This window comes from Acipenser ruthenus, chromosome 47 (assembly GCF_902713425.1).
Source record: "Acipenser ruthenus chromosome 47, fAciRut3.2 maternal haplotype, whole genome shotgun sequence".
Taxonomy (NCBI): Eukaryota; Metazoa; Chordata; class Actinopteri; order Acipenseriformes; family Acipenseridae; genus Acipenser; species Acipenser ruthenus.
The window spans coordinates 7,895,776-7,909,272 of NC_081235.1; the positions used below are offsets into that span (position 1 = coordinate 7,895,776).

Sequence of the window (13,497 nt, forward strand, 5' to 3'; positions counted from 1 at the left end):
TGACTGTAATTTGTAATAAGCCTCATACTTGAAAGACTAACTCAAAATGTACTTGGGCTGATGGCTTAATTACTGTGCAACGCTGCATTAGGAGCCTCAAATTCTCATTGCAGCAATCACACATCCAATAATTTACCATGACGGTTCTACAGTCTTTCATTTGTAACTAATAAGAAATTAGCAGTGCAGTGACACCTTTTTTTAAAAAAGGTGTCACTGTCTGATGAACGGTGATTTACTGTGAGATAATTGACCACGGTAACAGTTAGGTGCTCCAAAGGCCAATTATCCACAGCAACACTTCCACAAACTTCTAATAAGTTTTTAATTTCTATTTTACCACTAAAGGAAAACCTCTTGAGACACGGTGTCTAGTCCTCCGAATTTTCCTGCAAGGGTTTCAGTGTATACAGTGCGTCTCACTCGCTCAGTTTTAAAAATTAAGATGATACCTGGACTTCTTAGATAATTAAATATTGTTTTGGCTCCCAGCCCCAGGCTGGTGGAAGATTTCCGTTCCCCTGGTAGAGTGTTCTTCATCGTAGGTGCTTTTAATGCTTAAAGCAAGTGTGGCAGACAGACTCAAATGTTGCAACAGACATGAGAGCACTTGAATATTTTCATTTTCTGACATGCATGCAGAACATATTCAAAAACAAACTTTTTTTTCATATAAGTTTGTATTCATTTAAACTTTGAGCAGTCTGTTGTTGGTTATTTTCAAGGCTTTTTGGGTACGAAGTGGCTATAAACTCTCATTTTAAAAACCCTGTGGTGGAACCAAAATAAAATTCAGACCTCATTTAATGATCATTTTGATTTTACCCTTTTCTAATGAGCCTGCAGCACTTCTTTGCTTTGGAATGGTTTGTTGTTGCTGTTGGCATCTGACCAGTCTTTGACCGTACATTAACCGCGCTGTGTTTCTGTGCCCATGCAGAAATGTGTCTACTGTCATAAAAAGACGAAGCGTGTGACCGGTGCCTGTATACAGTGTTCCTTCAAGCATTGCTCCACTTCCTTCCATGTGACCTGCGCCCATACTGCCGGGGTCCTCATGGAGCCAGACGATTGGCCCTACGTGGTGTCCATCACTTGCCACAAGCACAAGGCCACCAATCAGAACGTGAGTACCGCTGTCTGAAGGGCTCTCCCACAGGGTAAGCCAGGTATCCTAGGAATAATTGTTAAAATTGGTTGTCTTTAAGCAAAGAGGAAAGAATCCCTATAATTTTGATGTGTGGTGCAGATATGCGATATAGATGTGTGTGATACATTGTATGTGGCTGTCTGATTTTTAAGAGAACATCCTAATCCACATAATATATGATGCTGTAAAGCCAAAAATATTTGGCGAATCATATTTTATAAAACCTATTTTGCTCCAGAAATGCTGGTGCCCTGTTGCAATATACGGAGTATGTATTGTCAGTGGAATTTGATATTCATGCCAAAAATGTTTTGCAGTTTTTTTTTTTTCGTTTTTTTTTTTCATAAGTGAAAAACGCATAATAAATATTTTTATGGCTTGACAGTGTTTATGATACTCGACTTTATTGGACACCCTGTATAGTATGCCCACAAAACTTTTATATTCATGGACCCAGTTGCATCAATAATGGCAGTCTAAAGTTTAAACATTTCAAATCCATAAATAACACCTGGAAGTTGAAGAACTGCTTTGTGGTAAAGAGGGGTGGCGGGGGGGGGGGGGGGTGCAATTAAACAGTTTGCAAAAACCACAAGCAGATGACTAGGAGAGAGCCAGCTCTGCAGTAACTATGGTAAGCAAGACTTTATTTACTGTGTTCATCCTGCTCTGGCTTGCCTGAGACACGCAGCAGCCCCGATTCCTCATTCGTGCCACTGCGTCATAAACTAACCAACCTTCCTTACTCCTGCAGCTGAGCCAGGCGGCGAAGCAGGTCTCGTTAGGACAGACTGTGATCGGCAAGAACCGAAACGGCTTGTACTACAAGTGTCGTGTAATCGGGACCGCCACACAGACCTTCTACGAGGTCAACTTTGATGACGGCTCCTACATCGACAACCTGTACCCTGAAAACGTCCTCGTGAGTTTCTTCTTCTCTTGGGTTTTTTTTAACTGAGGGATAATGGAATTGTTATGATGTAATAACGGAACCCAACCTTTAATGAGTGAAAGAAAGGTGTTGCTCTGCTGTCATAGTTTCAAGATTTCCTGTTTTATATGTTTAATTTAAAGAAAACAATTTTATTTAATAGCTAGCGACTTCTGATCTTCGGAATATGGGATGGTAATGTACTTCTAAAAAGTATTGTGAGGATGTGGTACTGGAACACGAGTCTTTAGAGTAAACGTTAACATATATCTTCCCATGGGAGCATAATATTTGTTCCTTGATTTAATTTCTGTTTTCATGATACTAACGCAGTTGCTGTAATTTTACATATATGCCACCGGGAACATGTGTTGTAGAACACCTGCTATACAGCTGAATCTCTAAATTGGGGTCAATGCAAAGCTATGTTAATTATTTACAAAAAACAGATACTTAACATGTTCTGTGATTGTCGGACATTCGTCAGCCTGCAAGCACCTGTATCATTTTCTACTAAAGCAATGCTGAGCCTGTTGTGATGTATTAATCAATACAAGGCAAACCTAAATGGAATATTCAGCTCATGCAGGCATTCTAGTTTTCAAAAGTGTTAAGATAATTTAGAAGCAATTAAGATTACTTCTGTAATTTTGCTTAGCAAATGAAAAGCAAGGAAGGAATCCTGCCCACCATGGATAAGCAAGTAAGCCTTTAGTCTAAACAGGAATCGCTTGCCAGTACTGCCCCCGCTGTTCTCCATGGCTCAGGGCTTGAAACCACACTAGCCTTGCACCCATTCTTTCTGTAGGTTTCAGAACTTCCATTGCTTGGGTATGTTATTGAAATGACCAGTTTGAACAATCGGGTCCCTGCGTGGGCCTCTCAACCTGAATCGATCTCTGTGCTCTGCATTCATCCAGAGTCGAGACTGCCTCCAGTACGGACCCCCGAGTGAGGGAGAGGTCATTCAGATCCAGTGGACGGACGGCAGTGTCTTCAGTGCCAGATTCATCACTGCCCACTTCAGCAACGTCTGTCAGGTAGGTACAAGATCCTCGTTCCTTGACAGACTTATTATAAAAATAAATAAATAAATAAAACTTGTTTTGTTACAATAATAGAAAGCTCTGGCAAAACACACTCTGTTAAGAGCCGAGCCTGTCTTATTAAAAACAAACTGACCACCTGTGTTTCATCTCTGTCGTTGTGAGTGTGACCTGTTAGTGCATCACCACTGAAACCAATGGCTGCTCTCTCCCAAGGGGAGGAAATAAAATCTGTTTATTTTAATGAACGACTTTGGCGTTTTCCTCTCCAGCTATTAATCTTATATTTTGGGAGCAGATCTCATTTTTTGGCATCTCCCCGGAGCCTAGTGGGAGTGAGGATGATTTGTGTACTTGCTGATACTGACAAATACCTGCAATGCTGTGTTTCCACAGACAGACCCAATGCTGGTCACACACCTAAACATTTTAATAAAAGCTTTTATATAATCTCGAGGGCTTCACAAACAAGAGAAACACACTCACGATTTTAAAAGGTCAAATCATTCAAGCACATCTAGCTCTGAACACTTAAACAATATTACTGATCAAAAATACGCCGTCTGGAGCGCAAAGCTACACAGGGTTTGTGTCACAGTACAAAAACATCACACCTAGATACAACGAATACAGTGATGGCCAAAAGTTTTGCATCAACCTGAATGTTAGGAGTGAGGCCTAATAAAACTACAAAATGATATTGCAAAAGTCTAGAAGCCATAATAGTAGTACAGTATTTCATGTTCAATTTCTAAATGTCACATTTTTCAATTTGTCAGTTTTTTTAAGTATATGGGAAAACTACAAAGCAGTATGTAATACAATATGCTAACGTAACATTATTCAGCAGGTTTCATTCAACTTAATTTACTGTATTATCTAGGGGTGTGATCTGTACATGTGTTTTTTTTTTTTCTTTACACAGACACACACAACACCAAGGTGATTTGTGTAAACTATTTAATAACAAAAAACTGTACAGTTGACGCCTCTCTGAAGTAAATCGGGCATCTCTTTCAATAGCGCAACAGCTGTGCAAGTCAGATCGTGGGACTGGCTTGGTAGCTGCTTTGGGGTCACTGTGTGACTCTCTGTTCTGTTTCAGGTGGAGTTTGAAGACGGATCTCAGCTGACAGTGAAGCGCAGTGATATTCACACCGTCGATGAGGAGCTGCCGAAGAAGGTTAAATCCCGGCTGGTAGGTAGCGATAGTGAAGGCAACCTCACAGTCTCTGGGTAAGGTCGCTCGTCCCTAAACCTGGGAGGTGGGGACGTTGTGGTCAGGTCAAGGACACTGTTTTTAATCGCTATCTTAGTTCTATTTATATTGCAAGCGAGAATTGTCCGTGGGCGTTTCTAAACTAGGTTATGGTAAACGCTGGGCTAACGCCAGAGTCGAGGTTTATTTTTTAAATGACTCGGCTTCTTAAATCTCTTCTGCACTGTAGCCCCGTGCTTTAACCATTGAGCTCTTTCTCAAGGAATCCTCCTGTTTGCTTTACCACAGACTGACGGTGCATGTTCTTTTCTGTTTGGTACTGAGAGAATATCTACAGGGTGACAGCATGCTCATTTTTATCTAAATGAAGATAAGCGTGGTATCCCACTGGCAACCATTAGATATCCTTTATTTATTCCACGGCTCATTTGAGGGCTTTTCAATGCATTCCCTTTAGCTGGGCTTTCACACTGGAGCCCAGAGTACTGAGAAGAGCTACCAATCCCTCCCAAGCCTTTCCTGTTGCTTTGCATCTGCAAAGTAGCTAACTTTTTTTTTTCACTTTTGCAGTTATTTTTTTTTCTAGACTTTATTTTCACTTTTGAATCAGGTGACGCCCATTTGTCCTGGTCCTTAGAAAGTTGGTTCACGTCTCAGGTGGGATCCTAATTCCTGCTGCACAGGAAGTAAACTGGGGACAGGAAACCAACCATTTCGAAACCTGTATTTGTGGTGGCTTCATCAGGGGGAAAATATATCCAATTACATTTGTTCCCCCCCTTTTTCTTTTTTAATGGTTTATTACACAAAAATAACTGATTTGTTTGTCTATTGAAAGCTCATCGCACAATTAATCGCATGAGACAGCAAACACAGATCTGGAGTAGGATTGAGAACGGCAGGTGTAATAAACTAGATCTGCACTGCCAATCTCAGGCATTAAGGGTTTAACCTGACAGCGCTCTACAACACTGTCAAACTAATCCTTATTAATAAACAGCCACTCCATGTTAATAAAATATTAAAAAGCCCAAGCTTAACCTTTCACCCTCATCTCTGCTCGTAAGAAAGCTTTTATAGGCTGTGCTGTTTTTGTCATTTTCAGTATCTAATTAAAGTAATCCAAGTGGGGGAGAAGCACTGGAACATTTTGTTAAGTAACACTAATTTAAATATTGAAGTGAATACCAGACTTATTTTGTGGATTTACTGCTGTGCACAGAACTGAAAAATTGATTAAAAAAAAAAAAAAAAGCACCAAATATTTTTTTAAATGACAATACAGGACGTTAAAACATCACAAATTACTGTATTCAAATGGTTTATATATATATATATGGATAGATAAAAAAAGAGGAACCAGCACTGCTTTACATATTACTAACTGGCATTGCAATGTACTGGTTCTATTTTTTGCACATTGCACCCAGGAGTAAACAATTTGATTATTGGAATAGTTTCTTTTTAATGATCCCCCTTTTTTGTTTTTATATATAATGTTATGCAGTAATTCTAGTTGTCGTGTGCGTGGCAGTTTGCACGCTCTTAGAGAGACCTGTTGGTTCTGAGTAGAGTAGGACACAGATGGTGCCTCACATTGCTGGAGTCAGAAGTCGTGATGTCAAAACGTCATTTTGTTCAATTCCAATTTATTGCATTCAGTGGTACCAGAGAGAGAGAGAGAGAGAGAGATCAGGGATCTGGCATCAGCATGCAGAGAAGACAATAGCTTCATGATTACATGCTGACAGAGACCTCTGAGGGATCATTAGTCATGAGGGTGCAATCAGTTTTTTAGTCCTAGACTGCAGATTTTCCCTGATCTTCATAAATTCATGGGGGGGGGGGGTCTTTATGAATTTGTCAGGATACACTGTGGACTCACTAGGAAGAACAACCCTACCAGATTAGAAATGTATCTATGCTAGAGTTGACAGTGGCACAGCTATTGCTATTGACTGCAGCTGCCTATTTATAATACAGGCAATGGCTGTTTTTGATTTGCAGGAATAGACTGGACTATCGTAAAGGTAATATTTAGTACTAGCTGAGTGAAAAATCCTATCTTGGGGACTAATCTGTTCCGTCGATTTTTTATACAATGCTGTGATGCAATGCTATTCAACATCCCGTAACTATTAAACGCAACCTTGCTAAACTGCTAAATCTTCACTGAAGACATTGAGAAAGACTTCAGGTTGAAATGTTTTCTCATGACTTATTCACGCACGGTATAGCGTGTTGAATAGCATTTAGAAATATTAAAAGAAACCTAATAACAGCAGCAGCTAATGACTTAACATTTCTACCGGAAGCCTTTCTCGATGTCTTCAATGAAGACAAAACGTTTGGGGTGTATTTCTATATGCTGTTCAGCTACGGATGTGTTAGTTGTATCCTGCTGGGGAGGCAGTTCTGTGCAAGTGTATTACCAACACCCTAGTGTCTGTGGATGTCTGCTCTCTCAGTAATATCTTGGAGCCCTCTGATAGAGCGGAGAGGCTGGCATATTAGCCCAGTTCAGCAGCTTGCTCCTTCAAATAAATAGGCCTGCCCAGCGGCCGCCACGCTCGGCTCGTTTTGGATTCCTCCGTTCAGGCTCGCTTCAGGGCTGGGTTAACCAAGCAGACAGGCATCTATCTAAACAATAAGGAAAAGCCGGAGGTGGTCATGGATCATACAAACAGCGTCTGATAAATAGGAGGCTTGGGTCTACAAACCTGGGAGTCAGCTGTGCAGGGGAAACGGGTTTCATAAGGGGACTGATGAGCTGCGCCTTCGGATCCGCATGGTAGAATCAGCTACCCCTGCCTAATCTAAAGAGATTTTTTTTTTTTTTTTTTTTAGTCTTTTTGAGGATATTTGTCTCCTGATCCCTGTGTTCAGTGGGGCTTATTGTAGAGTGTTTGAAACTTGAAGCACCCAAATCGAACCCGTTCATTTCTCAGACCGGCTAATTAAATTGTGCTAAACCTTGATATAGGCATTCCTTAGCACAGATTATTGGTTATTAGGATCCAGGTCACACATTGATTTTGGCAGGTAGTTCCAGCTGCACTGAAGAATGCCCTAGCTGAAATGTTTTGTCTTTTTTGACTTGGTTTCTAGTAGGTTTGCCTTCAGAATTGAGCGTTACGAAGTTATGGGTGATTCACACAAAGAAATATAAGCTTAACTATCATTTTGTTTTGTTTAGAATTACTGTGGTTGTTTCAAAACAGTTACTATACTATGTGTGAAAATACATAGGGATGGAAATAAGACTCCCATTTGATCCACTTCTGGTTTTACTAGGAATATAATAAAACATAACTGAGCTTGTTGCCAATACACTGGGGCTAATCAAACTCATTTTTAAAACCTGGGATGGGAGAAACTGCTATGTCGTAGGAGTCTTCTTTTCTATCCCTGTTGCAGGTGTATTTTTTACCTTGCCTAATTGGAAATGACCAATGGTTTGTTTCTCTCACAGTCTCTGACGACCGGAGCCCTTCGGGAAGCTGTTTTCTCTGGGGATGAGGTGCAGGCAGCCAAGCGGCCCCGTGTACCCAACCCCAACCCCAACCCCAACCCCAACCCCAACCCCAGCCCCAGCCCCAGCCCTCGACCAGCAGAGGACTACACAAACTATGTGACTTTCATGGAGTCACTGCTTCAAGCACAATACCAGCAGCAGCAGCAGCAGCAACAACAACAACAACAACAACAACAACAACAGAATCAACAGGGGAGCAGCCACTGCATGTTTTAAACACCAAGGAGAAACTTGGCACACAAGCGATTTCTCTTCTCCGCGGAATGGAAACCGTGCAGGCCGGAGCAGCTCTTTCCAACCCAGCGCCCTGCACGGAAATCTCCGATCCGATCGAGAGAGACGGTGGCATTTTTGTTTTTCCTGGACAGTCGGAAAACTAGTTTTGCATCCTTGCACGTTGTACAGAAATGTCAATTTCAAGGGAGAGAGAGAGAGAGAGCGAGAGAAAGAAAGTCACATTACCTCCGTTTCAACTAAATGAAAGACGAGTTTGGATGTACCGATAGCTACAACTTGCTATTATTTTTTTTTTTTTTTTTTTTTCAAACTCATGAACTGTTCTCACATACACACAGTTGTACAGCTTTAAAATTAATTCAAGTGCAGATGCAGATTGTTTTATTGATTATGTAAAATCACAAACAGTATAAAAAAAAGATGTATTTATAAAAACTAAGATGATACAATACTTAGAAGAATCACATTTTAGTTAAATATCGTGCTCCTCAATGAGGGGGTACATGGTGTTTTTTTTTTTTTTTTAAATATATATCCCCATCCCCAGTTCATGGTAAAGTAGTAATCACTTCATTTTTTTTTTTTTTATGTGCTCTTAAATTATTGATTTTCTTTCTTTGTATCCCCTTCAGTTGTTGGTAGGAATCATTTGAATATATGAATATATTTTTGGTAGAGTGTTGACCCTTTTGAAAGAGCCGTTCTCTTGTTGGCATGGAAATGGATTTCGTACCGTCATGCAAAGATTTAAGAAGAACAATTTTCTATTTATTATTGAGCCATTTTCACAAGAAGTGCTAAATACCCACAGACGACAGACTACTGCTGCTGAAAATAACCGTCATGTCTTATCTAAATACAAATACCTTTTGTGAAGTACGTTCAGGAAACAAGTGGGGGGGTTTGTTTTGGCAGTTTTAAAAACAAAAGGGTAGAGCATTACTGTGCCTGCACAGCAGTTGGGTAGCACTGAACAAAGTCGGTTGAAACATTGAATAAACCAGGTGTACACCAATCCCTTTTTTTTTTTTTTTTTTAAAAGCAATGATTTCCTTTGGTTTCCCGCAGTATCTCCTTGCTGAGCCCCCTTCATCCTCCGGCAGCACTCAAGGCTATAACCAGCCTGCCCGATCCCGGGGCTGATTTGAATTTAATTGGCTCTGGGACTTTCAGGTTGCATCCAGCAGAGACGGTGCTTGAGCCTCACTGTGACCTCCCTGCAGCAGGAGGCCTTCCGATTTAGTAGAATTTTGTATTTAATAGGCACTGCTGGGCTTGAAAGAAGAAATAAAGGACAATTCCTGCCTGCTGTAGCAGGAAGGTCACCAAGTAAGACCAATGACTGGCTTTACCGAGCTAGCTGTGGGAAACAAGAAGCTTGGATGGTGCTTTAGTAACCCCTAAAAGCCTTACAGGAAAGCCAGAACCCGATGGCAGGGAGGAGAAGGTTCAGATTTGTATGCGATGTAATTACAGGCGTTTTGCTTTTATATTTAGGACTTGATGAAACATTTGCCATTTATCTGCTGGATTTAAAAGCTACAGCTTGTCCTGGTGCACAGAGTGGTTCAGATGTTGCTTGACTTAACCGGTTCATTGAATGCTGGGGGGGAGGGGGGAGGGGGGAAATGACATTTTACCAAGTTCTGCTGTTGTTGTAACCTGTTTTTTTTTTTGTTTTTTTTTTTGTAAATAGCATTAATTAAATTACATTTAAATATTGTTTTTCCTTTTTTTATTTTTAACCTTTCTCTTACCTTTTTGTTTTTAAAAGGACCCTACAGCCTCAGGGATTGAATAAAACCTAATCTTAGAGCCCCAGAACTAGAGCAAGACCTTGGTTACTAAAACCACCTGTATGAACTGACTGGTCAACCAAACACACCAACTGGAACCAGTTTGGCTTCATTTGTGAAAGAGCCAATGCTGTGACTTTACAGTTCAAGCTGCTCTCCTGCCTTCATTTTTTTTTTTTTTTTTACTAATATTATTCCTGATGTTAAAGATAAACATTATTAATAGAGAACACCTGATTAAATCAATGAACGTGATACAAGTTTTTGTTGAAAAACATAACTCTTACATCACATGTAAAAACACTTTCCTGTTCCATTAACTGAATGACAAAAAGTGTACCGCAGTGATATATTTTAGGTTGCAAAAAGAATTACGTAGAGTACTATAATTACTAAAAAAAATAAATTAAGAAAATACCGCTCTTGCCAGCAACAGTTTTGCTACTGATCCTCGGATTAATCAGCCTGCCACTGGTATAGTTCAGTTATCCAGGTGTGGAAATTTAAAGAAAATAAAAGACAATTCTAACATTTACACCTGTAGAAGAGACTTGTATGCATCATAGTTAACCTAATAAACAGTATCGACTCCCCAAGATCTGTTATCACTACTGGTACATTGATCAAAATGAAAAACGTTCTGCATTGATTTATACAAACCACCCAGGTGTTTCTCTGTGTTACTTTCAAGAACTATTTTTCCTCCTCGCCCCCTCCATGATTTATTACCAGAAAACCTACCCGGGTGAGTCAGATCCAAGATACAAGTGCTGCTACGTTTGCAAAGCATTGCCTTGAGTCGCCAGATAGAGCGAGTTCATTATGAGCAGCCCTGGACCCTGACTAATTTCCACGTTAAATGGGAAATGGGAAGAAAAGCCGTGTGTCTGGGACTCGCCACGCTGGTTATCTACTTGATGTTTCATCTCCTTGGTCCTCTGCTTTACTTAAACTTTATTTAAAACATGCTCAGTTTCACAGTAAAATACAACCCTCTGTGTACATGATGTATATAGTTACAATGTACTTAATGTGTATATGGAACACACAGGTGTGTCAGAAAAGGGTTAGGGTTATATCATGCACAAATATTTACACTTTAGATACACTATAACTATGCATAATAACATTGTAATTATGTGTAACTACACATGTATTTTACTAATTAACCACAATGTAAATACACAGTAATCAGAGTAACATCCGTGTTTCCACATTTTCTTGGCTTAGCCTCAGTAAATGAGTTTATGCAATGGTGTACAGTATCCCACAGGTGTTACCAAGATATTTCGGAAGTTTATTCAAAGTTTTGAACCAATATTCGGGTGCCACTATTTTGTACATTGCAAAAGAGAATTAAAATCTACAGTTAAGCTGCTTTCCAGAAAAAAGAGTCTAATAATTAAAAATAAACAAGATATTTTCATTTACATGCAAGAAATGACCGGGTTGCAATTAACCATTGCTAAAGGATTTTAAAAGAAGAATAAGGAATACATTTTCAAAATCTCGGACAATGCTAACCAACCCTGAAAACGCAGTGGCACTTAAAATACCGATAAAGAAACATGCTCTGCTTTTAACAAGAAGATAACTATAGCTTCCACTTAATCCAATTTATTTTGTTTAATGCTCTCCAGGCTCCGCTGTGTCTGAAATCTGCACAAGCACTGTGTACAATTTCTCCTGCTGTTAAAATGAGCCCATTAATCAGGAGGAAGAGCAGAGCAGTACAGCCAACACTTGCTTGTGCAATTAACTTCAGCATCAAAAAGCTTCACAAGGAGTATCTGTGAAAATAGTCATTAATAATCCTGCCACTCACCAAGGGTCCATATGTGAAATAGGAGTTTCATTTTTTTTTTCTGTTTGCAACAATGGCAAACTTTTAAACTTTCCAAACTAAGCGAGAAAATGTTGGATTGTGTCGCAGTGAGCCTGATCAATCTTACAGGCTCCGACTCCGGCTCCTTTGACACACACACACACACTCGTGGGTAAAGTGTTATGCAAACAACGGTACAAAACAGCAAAAGGAAGAGGTTTGAGTCTATGATGAAAACTGCAAAATATGCTTCCGCAGTATATTATTAAACAGCAGTTAACACATTTACTAATTGACCTATGTTGATATTTCTAGTGACCCTTTTAACCTCCGATAACCACAGCAAAAGAAAACAGCTAACCGCCCCAGGTCTTATACTGCACATATGACGGCGGGACTTCTCACGTGGTTCTTTTTGCATAGCAGTGCCTCGAGATTGTATTTCTTAATAAAGTTTTTGAACCTAGTATCCAAGCAACGGTGAGAAAATGGCAAAGCCGTTTGCAATAGCGCACCAAGTCGACTTTAAATGGTGCTCCTTTTACAGAGAGATTACAGAACAGGCTGCAACCCGGCATTTGCTTGTGCCGCGGACCTCAAGCTATAGCCTAACAGTTGCTGTGGGACAGCGCGTCCCGCGCTCCGTGTTTGTAAAGTGTACCGTGTTAATTCACTGTTTACTGCCCTAGCAAGGGGTTAGAGCGCTCAACAGCCTTTTAGGATTGCACATTGTTAATAAAGTTGATCCTAATGAAATCTGATAATGGTAGGACCGGGATGTATCTGACATTTGCGAATAAAATAATATATTCATCGCTTAATTACCATTTGCAATGACGGCGAGGTTTTTTTCCTCCATAGAATTTCTTACCCTAATAACCGTCTGCTGTTGCAGCGAATACAGGCTTAATTAGTGGTTTCGGCTCACATCAAAGAAAATTGCATCGTTTCAGAGAGGGGTCAGTCCGTATCTTTGTAGGAAACTTGGCCCCTGCGTACTCAGCCTTTTTAGCTTGCTCGTAAACAACTCCCAGCAGCGCCTGGCAAACCAGCAAGTAATGTGGCTTGTAATGTGTTGTGTGAACGCGGGGGCAAAGTCTACATTAAAATCCAAAATTAAATTTGAAATACCGATTAACCCACTACAATCACACAGAAACGGAAGACTGCACACGAGACTGTACTGCGCATGTGCTCACGTGTAGATGGCAACTATTAGTGTTACTGCAAACTGGATATAAAATATTTAGATGATATTCTTTAATATATGGAAAGGTTGCACGAGACCAACGCATTGCAAGCCACCCGTCCACTTGCACTGCGGACATACAGAGATAGCTTCAATCTCGAGCGCTGACTGTCTCTTAATCCCAAGCACGGGGAGGGGGGAGAGGGAGAGAGGGAGGATATAAAATTACACAGACCTTTTTTAGTCAGATTTTACATTTGAAAAATGCATGCTCCAGTCAAGCTGTCAGCACTAAGGAAATGGATGTGGTCGTCACTCGACAGGGAGCAGTCCTGGGAAACACTTATTGAAACAATACAACGTGATGGTCTGGCTCCGTGTTAGATTTTATTGTTGTAAACCAGCCACACGAGGCACGAAGAAAGAACACACAGTCATTTGCCTCAATCTTAGAAAATGCATTTACCGAGCTGTATCAGCAGCCAATGCGTATCCTTTTACTGTGGGATACTAATAGCGAGGTACAGTATTTCCATAGGAACAGGCTCCCACTAGGGTTATTCCAGCTC

At 40.3% G+C, this 13,497-nt stretch overlaps 1 protein-coding gene across 2 annotated transcripts in view; it reads left to right on the forward strand.

Moving 5' to 3' along the window:
• Positions 1-9,159, forward strand: part of LOC117962785 (lysine-specific demethylase 4B-like) — a 74,972-nt gene extending 65,813 nt beyond the window's left edge. For both annotated transcript variants that reach the window (XM_059014339.1, XM_059014338.1), the window contains 5 exons: positions 941-1,126; positions 1,905-2,072; positions 3,002-3,121; positions 4,233-4,325; positions 7,819-9,159. In XM_059014339.1, the coding sequence (XP_058870322.1) occupies positions 941-1,126; positions 1,905-2,072; positions 3,002-3,121; positions 4,233-4,325; positions 7,819-8,097 (846 nt within the window). In that variant the 3' untranslated portion in view covers positions 8,098-9,159. The remainder of the gene's footprint in view (positions 1-940; positions 1,127-1,904; positions 2,073-3,001; positions 3,122-4,232; positions 4,326-7,818) is intronic.
• The last annotated feature ends 4,338 nt before the right edge of the window (positions 9,160-13,497 follow it).